The sequence below is a fragment of the Hylaeus anthracinus genome, unplaced genomic scaffold (genome assembly GCF_026225885.1).
Source record: "Hylaeus anthracinus isolate JK02 unplaced genomic scaffold, UHH_iyHylAnth1.0_haploid 11989, whole genome shotgun sequence".
NCBI lineage: Eukaryota > Metazoa > Arthropoda > Insecta > Hymenoptera > Colletidae > Hylaeus > Hylaeus anthracinus.
Window position 1 is genome coordinate 11,918,780 of NW_026534337.1, and position 15,860 is coordinate 11,934,639.

The window sequence follows — 15,860 nt, forward strand, 5'->3', positions numbered from 1 at the left end:
CTAATTACTTAAATCTGCCTATATGTTGAATATATGTACATTTAAATAAATTATCTTTAAACTTAAAAGTCAAATTATTCGTGTTTATTAAAGAACATTTTAAAAACAGAGTATTTAGTTTAACCGTTTTTGCTCCTACCAATTGGTTTGGATTCTTGCATATAGATTAACGTTCCTTTAACTAACAAATATAAATTAACCATGAATATATATTAACGTTTAATATGTGATTGGTATAACGTACCGAATTTCGCGCCATTAGCATCTTAGAAAACCGGAGCCGGAAACTCTACTTCAGTGACGCAGTGGCGTAATCTTTTGCGGTCTATCGGTTGCTTTGCGATTCTTTCACGTAAACGGTAACGTAAAATGGCGAATTGGAATTGTTATTTACTTTCGCGAAACATAACGAAATAACTTTAGTACGATCCAAGGCGTATTTGTTATTGCTGAAATCGGAATTATATATTTACTTCACCCTACACAAACGACCGTAAGTATCATGGTTGTCAGTTTAATAAAAAATTTGTAATGTGTGCACTAGACGTCGGTTCATACTCAAGTTAGTAATTCCGCATGTTTTTCATACGGAATAAACAATAAAGCCGCTTTGCAGTATAATAAAATTGAAATTTCTTTAATTATCTTTTACGGTAAACTTTACTCGTTGTTCTTGCCACTTCGAAACAAGGTTATGATCAATTTTCAAACGGTCTTATTACCATTTATCTTGCACGTTTGAACATTTAATCATCAGTTGATACTCAATTTCATGGTAACTATAATAATTCTAATGCATGTGTTTCTACACACATAGATTATAATGTTATTCTATAGTAGATGTGAGAAACGAAGATCAATTTCTTTCTTTGACTTTTAGGTTATGATTCTTTGAAATTTAAATATTTTCTGTGTTCTTAACAACGTTTCAAATTTTCATTTACATTCCAAAATATTACAACAACGGTACCATTATACGTAGTAATTGAAATAATTTTTATATATTTCATTTAACAATAGCTAATTTGATAATAGAACTTATATCACATGTTGTAATGAAAATGGTAACATATCTGTAGGAGTTCTTTCTCATCTCTCATCAGCTGTAATACATCTATTGTAATCAAATGTGTATTTTGAATAGTATTGTTAATCCTAATTCCCTGATGGGTACTAGATATGTATGAATTAATATTATATAGAATAATGGACAAAAAAATAGTTAATTATTTGCAATAAATAATTGCAACATATTGTTAAGAATTATTGGTTGTTTCTAAATTTGTTACAATTAATTTATGTTTTACTTTGACTTCCAATATCTTTTTAAATGTTTATGTTATGTGCTATTGTATTTAACAAGTTGTTACACTTATTTGAGAGAGTTTTTATATAAAAATTTGTACCACACTGATACATTTTTGCATGTAGGTTTCATGCTTGTCACACATTGAATTCTTATTTTAATGGAAGCATAATTATCAAATATAAGACATAGAATATAATAAAGAAGATTTAAAGAATATTTAAACACTCTATAGGAAAGTTACGTATGTTTACAATTGAGGTTATTACAAAAATGAAATACAATCATTCATAAGTTTCATGGACAGATACTTATTGTACTTCTCATTTTTTTTTTAAAGTTTTAATTTAATACATAGTATACTATTTCATCTGTTTTTTCTTTATTTGTTTACTTATATGAGTATATGTATTATATGTAATAATGGTACATATCTCAGGATATAACAAAATGTAATATCTATAATTATACACTGGATGTTCCACTTGAAACATATTATTTAGTTATCTCTTTTCCTTGTGATAATATTGAAAAATGTTTCACAAGTAAATATGTTACATGAATATATTTCTTTAAAACTAACCTGTTGGTTGCTTTACATAATATATCATCATCAAAAAACTATAATAATCAATGTATTAACATCATTGAAATTTTGTATGAAACATTTTCTTGTATTGTCACAATTATATGAGATATCTAAGTGACTTATTTCTGATGGAAAACTGTATGTGAAAAAGTATACAAAAACATTCTTGCTTATTATCTAAAAGTAATCATTTTGTAGCATTTCTTTATACAATTCTGTTTATATCAAAATTTTGGAGTACACTTTTACTTGTAAGATTAATTGGGTTATTATTGTTAGTTATTCCACAACACACATTATACTGCAATTTTTTATTAAAGACTTTTTCAATATTTCAAAACTTTGGAGCACATGCTGTACAAAAATTCTAGTATAATACTGGAAAATTTATGTTTAAATTCATTGATTAAGTGGACTTTAATCATGGAACAATGTAGGATATTACTATGCAATTTGTTAAAAATTGCCTGTAGGAGACTACTTAAGAAGTTATATTTGTTTACTTTATGTCCATTTATTATAAAAGAAAGAATTTAATGTTTTATATACTTTATATGTTTATTATAACTATATTTAGTAGCTTAACACAATTTTGTTTTAATTTTTAGGATGTATTTCTTTGAAACACTTGTGGTAATATACATGAAATATATAGAAATTTTATGCCATAAATGTAAATTGTAAGGTATTTGAATTAAATGTATCTGGAAATAAATTACTTTTTGCAAATATGTGAATGTAATACTCAAAAACTATATTTCTGTAATACATCTGTATGATGAATTGGTTTAAATTTATAATTTTCATTTATTTCATTAGTTAATACTATGATTTTAAGATACTTTAAGAAATCTTTCAAAGTATTTATTCAAAAGTTCAAATTAAAAAATATGTAGTATCCTTGAAAAGAATAACGAAGTACCAAGTAATATTAATTTTATATATCTTATTAGCTCAATCCTGTTTAGTTTTTAAGATTTGCTTCTATGTTTCTGTTTCCTTTTTACTACTAAATTATATAATTAAATTTATAAAATTAAATACTAAAAATCATAAGTAACTTTAAATTATTTTTAATAGGTTTTATTGTCCAGACACTAATTTGTCAATCTACAGATATGATATTGATGAACTGGTGTAATCCGGTATAGTAGCAATATTGATCATTTTGATACATTGATCTACATTGATTGACAAAAAGGATCATATTTGCAAGCAGTTGAGTCTTAAATAATATGGCACAATATTATAATTTTGTGACCAATGCCAGTGGTACATTATCACTTGAAGATTTACAAAGAATCTGTTCTGTTGAGGGACAAAATGTTCAGTTAGTTTTTGAAGATGTAAATAATGATGACAATGGTTCTCAACAATTTTTGACTTACACCAGTGCACAGCAAAACAATGAGCAAGCGATATTTTCACAGCAAATTAATTTAGGAAATCAAATCCCTACAACACAATTGGATCAAGGGTAATTTCTGCGCATGTATTTCAATATTCCAAATATTCAAGTAGCAGTGTGATATCTTTTTGCTTTCAATTTTTGTACATTCATATATTGATATATATTTAGGGACATAAAGATATTGTATATTCGAGGAAAAAGAAAGGGAGTGTTGGTACGTGGCACTGGTTATGAAAATTAAATATCAATTGTGAAGCATGTTATAGATTGTAAAAGGCATATTTTATGTTTATTTCGTGCATTGTGAAAATATATATTTTAATATGTACTGTGATCGCGATTATATGACACTTTAAACATTAAATATTTCAATTACAATTTTATAAACAGGTATATATCATTTCATGTATATAGCAATCTGTTTTGAATAAAGCACAATTGTATAAGTATATACATTATTTAATAATCACAAGAACTATAATATTTTTTATTATGATTTATTTTCATATAACACTTTGTTATAGAACACTTCTTAAGGTAGTCTTCTAATCACACATATGGAAGTATGCTACAATAACAATATCACAAATAAACTGGTCAAAATAATGACATCTGAAGAAGTAAATATCTGAAATCAACCAATTAATGCACATTTATAACTAGCTTTTATTAAATGAATAAATAAATAAATAACTTTCACATCATTGTCTTATTTACATAGGGAATCCTTTAATTATCTTGAACAGTATATTTATAGACAACACAATTGTTAATGAAATTATCAAGGACAATGAATATATTATTTATCTTTTATGCTATAAATGTCTAGTATTGTACATGTGTGCCTCAAAGAAACTTCCTATTGATATTCTGTTTTACTGATTTAATAATCACATAACATAATTTCATAATCTAAAAAATTGCAGCAAGCACTATGAATGTGAAATGTGAGCAAACGTAAGTGTAATATTTTCATTGGAAATAAGCTTATCAATTGCTTAATAAGATTATGCAATATGTATAATTTAATATTATTTTATATTAATGAAAAATATAAAAGTATTTATTAACACAAAGTATAATGTACACTAAGTCTCTAGTTATCTTTTAAATTCACATAAATATGTAACATTTTTATTTTCACTGCTTGTATATGTCCTTGTACACAAACCCTTCAAAAACTCTCTATAAATCGTTTAAAACATCAAAATTGTGCTAAAGTAAATATATCTGATTGTTTATATAATTTACTTTGAATATTTAACTAACGAATTGAAAAAAATGGTTATATTAAAATTTAAAGCATGCAGATCATGAACTTTTAATAAAAGTAATATTTTTTAAAATCAAATTAAAAATGTACCAATGCACCCTTTTTCCTCGTTATTTTCATTTATGAAAGTAATGTATTAAAACTGCATTAAAGCCTCACCTAATTATTGTTCATCTAACATATTTAATGTTGTATATACATATACTTTTTTCTTTAAAAATTGGTTCTTAATTACTTTTTGTATTATTAGAATATTAATTTATACATTTAATAAAATACATTTTGTTTTCAGACAAAATTTTTTTATAATTAAAACAAATACAAACGAATTAAGTTCATCTCAAGGTGTATTAAAGACTACAGCAGTTAATGCTAATGTTCTTGGTGGAAATATTGGAAACACGGTTGATAATAAAGGTATTAAAATTGAAATAGCACTTTACTATTTGATGTTCTTCCCAAGTATCTTAGAATCAAGTATTTGTTTGAATTTTGTTATTGTTTTTGTATCCTGGATCTTGAATTTACCATTGAAATAAGTCCCACATGCTAGGAAACATCTCATATAACAAACATTCATTAATGTTATGTATTAGAAGACGAATTGTTAAAGTATGTATTTTTGCATTCAGGTTCTAAGACATTAATAGGTTGTAATAATGATGGGCAACAAATACAATGGATAAAAATGCAGAAAAATAATATTAGTGAGAATGCAGTTTCAAAACAGAGTGTATCATCATTGAATACTGGGCTTATAAAAAGGAAACCACCTAGGTCATATCAAAACAGAAATCGACATTCAATAAATAGTGTACAAACGGAATCATTGCCTGCTTCTGATAGGGTGAACGTAACGAGCGACATTGGAACCCAAATACAAACTGCTAATGTGTCTAATACCAGGGCGTCTAAACCGTCACAGTGTAATAAATCAATTAGTCCTATTGCACAAAATGTGACCCTAATTCCTACACAAGTACATAATTCTTTGAGTACAGTTCTTGCTAGACCTCAGGCTCCTAATATACTACCAAAAACATTGAAACCTCATCAACCTAAAATGGAACAAACAAAATTAAAACAAATGCAAAATGATCAAAGACTGCAAGGAGGTAATGTGCAGCGATTAATAAATACTTCATCACCGACGGCGCAGGGTTCGTTAAACAACCTTGCACAACGACAACAGACAATGATACTACAGCAACGACAACATACGTCGTCTGGATCACAGATTCAAAAACAACAACCCTCTGTAACACAAAAGTCTCAATATGAACAACAATCATCACTTTCATCTCCATCTAAAAATGTGAATAGTATGGATACTGAACCTCTAGAGTCATCATCACTTGCAGAACAACCAGTAACAAATCAACAAAATTTTCAATCACAAACTGATTCAGAAAATAGCTCATCTGAAAGTATTGCCTATCTCCAACAAGTTATTGATAATCCATCAAATACCATAGTTCAACATCAAATTCAAGGAAATACCGCAAAAATGTTAGTTACGTTTGCTAATGGTGAACAGAGATTAATTACATTTGACATACCAAATGAAGATTGTACTGTTCAAGATTTATTAGAGCAGGTATTCGAATTGTTACTAGATCTACTGGGTTTAAAAGGTCTTTTATGAAAATTGCTGACCGTATAAATATTTACATTTCCAGGCAAATATCGTATTTTGTGGATCGACAAGTGTTTCTTTAGTGTCTGATCCTACCTTGGGTATAAACTATATTGTGGATGCTAGATCTGGTTCAGTTGTGGCATCGCATGATACGACTGAAAATGATAATTCTCAAGAAAACACAAATTCTAGTTTAGATAATTCTCATAGGTAAGTTCCTTATGAAATATGTTTAACTAAAATTTACAAGTGTCTCAAAATATCAATACACCTTATTAAATATTTCAGTTCACCAGATGAGAATAGCAATCCCGTGCATCAAAACGAGGTAAACTAGTCAATTGTTTTTATATTTTTTTTTAAACGTATTATATCATATTTTGTTTAATTGTGTTTTATGAGAGAATATTATCTTGCATACTAGTAAGGATAAAATAAAGGAAAATACTTTTTTTCGTTGTCTTGAATGATTCTAGAATGGACTGTCATCCTCATAGTTCATTTCATTTCATCTTGTTATTAGTATATATGGGTTAAATTTTAAATAATATTCCAAAACAGATACTTCGTTTTTCACATCTATAGTGATGTTCTTATAATGAAGAATTCATTTAATGTTGAGCTCTTCTCCCATTTTATTTTTGGCGTCGAATTGACGCGAACTGCACGTGTGCACTGCTAGATAAAAAGGAATGTATTGCCTCACTACCGAGATGGAGTTCGACGCCAAATTGTTGTTAGAACTTGTATCTCGTGTGAACTTGTTCATAAAATCTACGTATTGCCAGAACGTGGCATCGCTAGGCTTTAAGTGCATGTCATCCGCTTCCACTACAGTTTCTGACCTCCTGTTTTTCCCTACTATTTTTTCATAATTTTTTCTAGAGATTAGAAAGTTTCCCCAAAAGAATTCAGGGTCCAGAATTTAATCCGGTACATTATGTAAGCCATTGCACTTTGCAGTGAAGTAGAATGTTTATTAGTAGTTTATATTTATTTTATAGTTCGTGTAGTGTATGAAATTATTTTATATTGAAATGTAATAATCCAATTAAACATTCGTAATCATCATCTACGATATATTTTTGTATGGAACTAGGAGCCTATATATATTGAGGGAATGCTTGCCGTTTGTTCTCACTGTGGCATCAGTTCAATCGACTTCAATCGGTGTTTACGATGTAAAAGAAAATTACCGAAGGATGTGAAGTCCATACCCATGACAATGGGCATGCAAGAAAAGAAGGAGACCATGCTGTCGGTTGATGTAAGGATTGTGAGATTCAGAAGCAGACTCTAACAAAATTTCAAATATATATAATCTTGTTACTTTGTTTTCAGACCTTTTATAAGAAAAATAACGAGCGAAATTCATCAGCAAAATTAGAGAAATTGGAACGAGATGGATCTGTTTATAAACGCGGTCGAGGAAGAGGAAGAGGTGTTGCAAAACCGAAGCCTGTTCATAAAGAGCCAGGTAGAAATATAGTCAACAATTTTATTGTTAAATTTAATTAGAACGGCATTATTTTAGGATTTACTTAAGCGTGTAATACATTCTTCTACACTTCAACTGCATCTCAACTGAAATATTCTAAACAATCTGTATTACATACAGAGCTACACACATAACACGATGTACATAATGATGAAAAAAACGTTAATAAGAAAATCATATTCGCTTGTAAACTGTCATCCGTGTTACTTATCTAAGACTGACTACAGTCTGTCGTCTATTCATTGTATTGCATTCATTGTCGTCTATTCATGCGACATTTGTGATAAAATTTAAATATGTAAAGTTGCATCGAAATCACAATCAGGTTAACAGATACATATAGGTACACGGGTCGGCCACAAAACTTATCGATACTAGCGAGAATTATGAGCGCCGTCAGTGGAGAAACGATGCAAAAGCAAGTACTGCGTGTGTGCAACGCGGATGCGAAGGAAGCTAACCGTCATGGCTTGCCAAATAAGTAATCTGAACTCAATACACCAAGATTCTAGGTTATACTATATTCGATAGTTTTTAACAAGAGATGTACACTATATCGCGTAATGTTATATTAGAGTACGCAAATCGGTATGCAAACACAAGAAATAATAGTGCAAAAGGAAGATAATAGTCTTCTGCGCATGAACTTTGCGCACACATAACGATTAGTTGAGCATCGTATCTTAGCTGGCGCGCTTGCGTTCCTATTTAATGATATATTTCTTGTATCATTTTAAATCTAACTTGTATGTTATTAAATACATACACCTATTTCAAAATTTTAGTTTGAAAAAATTATAGGATCATCACATATTATCTTATATGGTGTTTCGTTATCGTAAAGCCAACACTTTATGTAGATACCAAGTTCGATGTTTTTACTTCAGAATGTTTAACAATATCTTCGGATGAAGAAGAAGAAGGCAAAAGTAAAAAATCGGAGGGCTCTAATAACAGTACATTTTCACATATTCCAAATAATAGTTTTTCTGACGAAATGGAGACCATTCTCGAGAAGGAACCAGTAATTACGAACAATTCTATTTCTAGCCCAAGTGCTGATTATGCCATGGAAAATGAAGATATTATTAAAGGTACTATAAAATAACTGATATGCATGTCATTGAAAATATGTAATATGATATACAGTCAAGCATATATTCATCCAAATTACATGAAGAAACAGATCGTAAAATCAAACAATTTTCAGATAATTCTGTTGTATGCCCTCATACTTCTTTGTTATGTCGAACAGTGAGGATAGGATCTTATAAATATATTCCACAGGAAAGAATAGTCATCTCACAAAATGGAGTGAGATTTGCTGTACCTTTATTGGAAGATGGTGATTTTATTTTAACGATAATAACAATAATGAAATTTAATTGTTGACAGCATAATGGTACCAATATATATGTATTTTACAGAGAACAATTTTGTTACATTAGAAGTTAAGTTTCAAGATATTGTAAAAGTACTAATTCATTTCGGGAAATCAATGCCAGTCTTATTCTTTTATACATGTATCAATACTGGTGCTATGATTCGCGAATTATTAGGAATGCAGGATCCAAAAGGACCGTACTATGATCCTATTGGAAAAGGTACGAACTTCGACGTACACTGTGAATAAAGCTGACTAAAATTTATTTCGCAAATAAAATAATATTTTTAAGTACAGTTTTATTCAGCTCTGATCTAATTGGAGCAAAACATGAAAATAAAATTTTTTTATAGACCATACCCATAAACGGATAACATTATTGCCAGAAATGTTAAGTGAAGAATCAAAAGTAGTGCTTAAAAGTTTGTTTTCGCGGAAAGGTTTGTTAGAAGAGCTGAGTTCGAAAGAAGCAAATGATATTCTGATACGGGCGTCACCGAAAGATGTGAGTAATGCGATATGTTGTTGACAAGTATGTAGAGTTAATGTGTATTTTTTTCCAGAGTCCACAAGTTCAAAGTTTGTCTAGGAAAGACAGCCAAGCATCACTGAATAGTTCTAACAGTAATGGTGGAATACAGACGTAAGAATTAAGTTTACTTATTTACATTACAGAATAAATACTGATACCATTGAATATTGTATTTATATATTAAAACTATTGTTTACAGAATAACTGTATATCCCCCGCCTCCTGCAAAAGGTGGCATAGCTATTAATACTGAAGATTATTTGTGTCTTGGAGAAGATCAATTTTTGAATGACGTAATTATTGACTTCTATTTAAAATATTTAACACTAGAAGTTTTATCGGAATCTGACCAACATAGGACTCATGTGTTTAGTTCTTATTTTTATAAACGATTAACGAGTCCACATACACAAGCAGTTGAAAGTAGCGTGCCACTCTCACCTGCTGCGAAAAGACATGCAAGGGTACAAAAATGGACGAAAAATGTTAATATATTTCAGAAGGATTTCATTATAATTCCTATTAATGAACAGTAAGTTTCTATAACGGAGGGTGTCCTACCTATTTCCTATATTAAGTTTTTATTACACGTAAACTATGTTTCAGTGCCCATTGGTTTTTGGCTATTATTTGTTTTCCTGGATTGGTGGGCGAAGTTTTTCCAAATCGAGTACATAGCGAAGAAAATGATACTCGCAAGACTACGCAAAAAAGTAAAAAATTAAAAGAAATAAAACTTCAAGCTGTTACGATTGGAAATACGACTCTTTCACCAGTGACGACTACTATAACTATAGATCAACCTGATGATGGTTCGGAAAGAGATGAAGCTGAAGGAGATGACGAAGAAATGGAAATGGATAGCGAAGATGACGTAAGTTTATTATAAATCAGTAAATATTACGAAATGGATTTTCACCAATTTTTAATTTAGGATGAATTAGAAACGACTGAGGATAAAAATCGCTTGCCAAAAGTAGAACAAAATATACCACAGGAGAAAAATACTGTAAAAGTGTAAGTACATGCGCATATTCGTGAGTAAACTACTACGTAATAAGCATATCGATCTGTTTATCTAATGTTTCCATTTTATATTTTATAGACCGTGCATATTAATATTCGATTCCCTTGCAAGTGCAAGTAGAGCACGAGTAGTAGCAACACTAAGGGATTATTTGAGTTGCGAGTATGTTGCAAAAATGGGAAGTGAAAAAGTATTTTCGAAAGATACTATTAAAGGTGCATCGTTGAAAGTTCCTCAGCAATCAAATTTTACTGATTGCGGATTATATGTATTACAATATGTGGAGAGCTTCTTTAAAGTATGATCATCCCTTATTTGTACATGTCCATAATGAATTCAATTTTTATTGTTATTTCCATCGTATAAAATGTAATGTCAACTACAATAATAATTTTTTTCAGAATCCTATTAAAGACTATACATTACCAATAAAAACATTGAAAAACTGGTTCGAAGAAATAACTGTAACAAGGAAGAGGGAAGAATTGTCCGAACTATTAATTAAGTTAGTGAATTCAACCAAACGAGATAAGAATATTACTCTACCTGTCGTACATTTTCCTACGCAAGATGGTAAATTAAAAACTAAGACCGAAAATCATGGTGACGGGAAATCAATGAAGCCAGATGTAGAGGATAAGAAGAAATCTACGGGAGATGGAGAGAATCGTATTAGTAACAATATGCCAAATCAAATCGAGAATACTGAGCCAACTAATGAGATGGTTAATAAGACTACTTATCAGATCATTCCTTATTCTCTATGTACAAGTTCCAGTTCGACTGAAAACAATCCAACGGAAATGGTGACTGAATCTAAAATTTCTCATCCAAGGTATATAATAATAGATCGCGTATATTAACTGTATACAATTTTTACGATAAGAAACTATCCTATTATACAACTAATTTCTTTTAGATCGTCAAGCGAAACGATGTCCTATTTAAAGTCGAAACGGATTCCCAGGTTAATGTCAAGAACAGAGAATCAAGATGATCCACAATTGGCCAAAAAGCACAAAGGAGATTCTTTTGATTCTTGTAAATAAATTTTACTTTCTTTTTTATAATGATATAATTGAAGTTAGCCCACATTCATAACAAACATGGAATCATTTACCTATATAATAAATGTAGTTATTACTTCATAAAACGAATAAAAACATCCAATCATAACTGTGTACATCTGCGTTTCAATTTTCGATTTTGGAATTACGACCCCCTACAACGAACGAATCATCGCGTTATCCAATTTAATTAACTAGTTTCCTCTAATCAGAATTATTATCGAGCGAACGCAGCGTTGGTCACGTATTTAATACGTACATATTTCTTTTATGAAACCATTTTGTCTCATTACAATGGGAGTGAATGAACGCTGTCAAGGATATCATAACTTTGTACTCTAAGCAGTCTAGTAACGGCTCGGTTATAATATACACCGAAAGACATACGCAAGCCTATCTGATTACCGACCACAATCGGATTTAGTCTGAAAGATTATAACTAGACTACGGATTTTATGCATGTATGGTGTACGTTAATATATAAGAAATAAAATAAGATTACAATATTAATATTTCACTTTGTATAAGAGGATTATATTCTACGTAACTTTAACATATGTTCTTTATATTCATGAACATTGACATCAAATCCACAGTCTAATTATAACGCCAATAATGTAGCGAATGCATGTTTGGGACGAATTCGTACTACCTTTTAAATATCTATTTCTTGCTAATCCTTGACTCAGACACATGTCAGAAATATTAACAAATAAACGGGAACTGCTGACTGGCGATAGTCAGCGTTGTGTATATACATATGTACAATAAAAAGTGATTATTGTTTTTATTTTATAATCGATGTGCACCGAAAATTAGTCGATGTTTAACACAGTGCCAGTCGCGACCAGGTAATTCGGGAGACCAGCTATTTAAAGCTACGCGACATATCCGCACGGATATATTCAATTACACTCGCCAGTTTTAAATAACTGGTTAAGTAAAATCTTGCGGCACGCGAAGGAAAAGAGAAAGGAACGAAAAATAGTTCAAGTGCTGTGTAAGTGTGCGAATCTCCACCAAGACAAGATATGATAAGAACGAACGAAGTTCGATGATAGATAGGTGAGTTAACGATGGTACGGACGTTTCGCGAGAAGTAACTGAAACCGTACTTTGTCGAACGATTGTATACCGTTGCATAATTCCCCTTAGTGTTACACTACTCGTACTTCAAACATGAATCGTATATCGTAATACGCGAAGCCTTACAAAACCATGAACGAACTAACTAGATTTTTATGTATCTTTAAAATCAAAGTATAAATGATGCGTTTGTTCGTTTTTCTGGTCTTATTTGAATTTATTTAATTTTCTTTAATTTTAGGAGTTTAGCTTCTGGGGTCATTCGGGACCCCTCCTCGAACTTAAATTGTAGTAGATTTGGATTAGATGAATTTGTAAAGTATAATAATTTGGAAAGGTATTTTATATTACTAAAATGAAGTATAAATAAATTGGAAATCCGTAGAATCGATCGATATCGCAGAAGTTATTATGATTCTCGTAAATATTGATTTGTTTTTTTGATTTTTGTTTCTAATTGATAGAAAAAAAAAACTACCAACGATTGTTCTACGTTATACGTTTGAATGTAATTCGTTTATTTTGTAGCATTACCATTGAGCTCCTGTACATTTAATCGGCACAATGGCTGCGACAATGATTGCGTTAGCTGTATCCACGCTATACATTGTGCTCACAAGTCTCATAGCTTATTGGATGAGAAGATATGTGACATATTACGTACGGGATCCGTTCGTAAGGTCCCTATTTTTAGAAGGCATTGCTACCGGCGAACTTTGCGGAGCATGCTTTGAACTCATAATAAGTAAGTTTACCATCGTACAATACGCCAAACTTTTGATCGTATTCGATGGTGATTCAATTTAGATAAACCTTTTTCTTACGAAGTTTTTGTTCCAATAAAATTCTGCTCACCTTTAACACCAAGTATCAGGTCATTTAAATGTATAAATTTATACAGGATTGGACACTTTATACGAATAATTATCTAACGAATAAAAAAACATGGCCACCATGAAACTACATTAAAACACAGCCGCTAGGGGCCTGCACTAATCGTTTGTTTGTTTGTTTGTTTATTAAATTAAAGTGCGTACGTTCGTAGAAGTAGTTTGCACTACTACGTGCTGCATTCTTTTTACATTTCCTCTTCTAAATGTTTTACATTAATATTTCTTAGTCTTTATTCTTACTGGCTGATTTTATAAGTGACTTCTAATTGTTCTGTCGTAATGCGTTAAGTAATAAACAATTCCTATATTTTATTATTTGCCGCATCATAGGAATTCGGGTTAACCGATACTGTATTAGTCCTTGCCAAGGACTCTTTGTCACCTTACCGAGTTAAACTATTGTTTCTTACAAAGTACACTCATCGACAACAGAAAATATCGCGAAAAAATACCGTGTAAATCGAGAGTGTATACACCCTCGAAAATATATTTATATATTTCTGACAAAAACAGCGTGTTTTTTTTTTTACTGTTACAAATATAACGTTGAACCTTAGTTGCAGACAACTGGGGTGTTTCCATGTACGGGTTATATTTGTTTGTACTGACGATTTGGTGGTCCATGAATTGGGACGACGCAACCGCGTGTCCTTATACTCACCTCGAGGATGTTGTCGAGGGAAAGAAATCTGTTCGAGACGCTTTCCTTTTAATATGGGCTGAACTTGTCGGCGGCCTTGCTGTTTTTAGATATGTACAGTTACTTTGGGCACTGGAGATTGTCTCCACGCACAAAAACAAAGCGTTCGAAGACTGCACTACCGACCTCCAAGTAAGAGCGACATTTGCTAACAGTCGGTAAAGTACCTTTTTTCTTTTTTTCTTATCGTGGGGAAATGCATTAGGCTATGTGGGACTACCATCAAGGATGGGAGCGTCGAAGATGCCATATCTTGTCATATCTTTTTTGTATTACCATCTGCGTGTATGTAATTATTCTTTTTTTCCAATTGTTAAGGTACCAGTAATATTTGGAGCGTTTGTCGAGTGTTTAGCGACGTGCGTATACAGGGTGGTTTCGCGCGGTTTGAGCGAGATAAATTCAAAGTTTAGCATTATCATCGATTCCTTTATCGGAACCAGTCTGGTTATCGCAGGTTAGTTCATTTACACTACATTCAATTAACGTTAGTATTAACTTATATCGATACGGTAATTATTTAGAAGTATGTCCTCCTCACCGATTTCGATGGCCTCGAATCATTATATGCAAATATCTCGGAAAGTAAGGCCGAGCGGCGGTAACATATGTATACATATTGGAAAAAGTTGTTCAGAATGATGACCTTGACAACATATTTCAAGGCCATCGAAATCGGTGAGGAGGACATACTTCTAAATAATTATCATCAATACTTTGTATTGTTCATTTATACTGATACTTTTATTAAATCATTACCATTCCTCGATAACAGATAAGAATGCTTGTAAACGTCCTTATCGATCACTCTATTTTCAGCTTTTGATTATTCCGGCGGCTACTTTAATCCCGCGCTGGCAACCTCCTTGAAATACGGATGTTTGGGAACATCTTTTATGGAGCACGTGATAGTGTATTGGGTGGGCGCATGTGCTGGTTCTATTGCCTCTTTACGAGTTTACAGACATCCGCTCATCCAACGTTACATGGAACAGTACAAAGAGAAGACACTTTAAGCCACAGACGTCGGGCTATTACACCTCGAGTGTTTCCTCTCGTTCGATCTTCTTTTCTGTTTTATTACCGTTTTATTTTCCGATTTATTTAACATACGTGTTTTCTTTTCGCGCGAACTCCGTACAGAGTCGCGTGCAAGATTCTAACACGATCGAACCTTCCAGATTGTTACAAAAGCTATGTTTGCGCACAAGGCGAGTCTGTGGATTGTCAAACCTCGAATGTTGTTCATTGGCGTGTAGTTAACGTTCGGTTAAATTTACGATTAATAGTACAAGATTGCGAGTTCAAATTAGCGTGTAATACGTAACAGTTAATGGTGTACATAGTGTATCATAATTGTATAAAAGAATAAAAAATTTACGAGTAATTTTTACGACCGATCGAATTTTTTTTTAGGTAAAATTCGAAGGCAAGGTCTGCGACTTTTTGTAAGTT

The 15,860-nt window shown here is 31.3% G+C and overlaps 2 protein-coding genes across 5 annotated transcripts; both read left to right on the forward strand.

Annotated features, from left to right (window-relative positions):
• Window positions 1-282: 282 nt before the first annotated feature.
• LOC128888205 (uncharacterized) lies at window positions 283-11,842 on the forward strand. 4 transcript variants are annotated; one of them, XM_054144884.1, is made up of 19 exons: window positions 283-493; window positions 2,976-3,372; window positions 4,872-4,996; window positions 5,212-6,176; window positions 6,259-6,428; window positions 6,507-6,546; window positions 7,318-7,485; window positions 7,560-7,695; window positions 8,604-8,810; window positions 8,927-9,061; window positions 9,144-9,320; window positions 9,454-9,605; window positions 9,664-9,743; window positions 9,832-10,164; window positions 10,239-10,506; window positions 10,567-10,649; window positions 10,738-10,957; window positions 11,061-11,494; window positions 11,579-11,842. In XM_054144884.1, the coding sequence occupies exons 2-19, from the start codon at window positions 3,131-3,133 to the stop codon at window positions 11,706-11,708; spliced, it is 4,065 nt and encodes a 1,354-aa protein (XP_054000859.1). In that variant the 5' UTR covers window positions 283-493; window positions 2,976-3,130; the 3' UTR covers window positions 11,709-11,842. The 4 variants fall into 4 exon arrangements, with proteins under 4 accessions (XP_054000859.1, XP_054000860.1, XP_054000862.1 ...); XM_054144885.1 differs by lacking the exon at window positions 2,976-3,372 and adding an exon at window positions 4,233-4,263 and having other exon boundaries at window positions 285-493; XM_054144887.1 differs by lacking the exon at window positions 2,976-3,372 and having other exon boundaries at window positions 285-493.
• A 554-nt stretch (window positions 11,843-12,396) lies between these two features.
• Window positions 12,397-15,798, forward strand: LOC128888219 (aquaporin-11). Its single transcript, XM_054144922.1, has 5 exons — window positions 12,397-12,791; window positions 13,341-13,557; window positions 14,263-14,537; window positions 14,724-14,862; window positions 15,225-15,798. The coding sequence occupies exons 2-5, from the start codon at window positions 13,377-13,379 to the stop codon at window positions 15,419-15,421; spliced, it is 792 nt and encodes a 263-aa protein (XP_054000897.1). The 5' UTR covers window positions 12,397-12,791; window positions 13,341-13,376; the 3' UTR covers window positions 15,422-15,798.
• Window positions 15,799-15,860: the final 62 nt, after the last annotated feature.

Coding starts and splice junctions, on each gene's coding strand:
- LOC128888205 (XM_054144884.1), top strand. CDS start 3,131: ATGGCACAATATTATAATTTTGTGACCAATGCCAGTGGTACATTATCA. Junction 9,744..9,831: donor AGTAATGGTGGAATACAGAC/GTAAGAATTAAG, acceptor TATTGTTTACAG/AATAACTGTATATCCCCCGC. Junction 10,650..10,737: donor GAGAAAAATACTGTAAAAGT/GTAAGTACATGC, acceptor TATATTTTATAG/ACCGTGCATATTAATATTCG.
- LOC128888219 (XM_054144922.1), top strand. CDS start 13,377: ATGGCTGCGACAATGATTGCGTTAGCTGTATCCACGCTATACATTGTG. Junction 13,558..14,262: donor ATGCTTTGAACTCATAATAA/GTAAGTTTACCA, acceptor GTTGAACCTTAG/TTGCAGACAACTGGGGTGTT. Junction 14,863..15,224: donor AACCAGTCTGGTTATCGCAG/GTTAGTTCATTT, acceptor CTCTATTTTCAG/CTTTTGATTATTCCGGCGGC.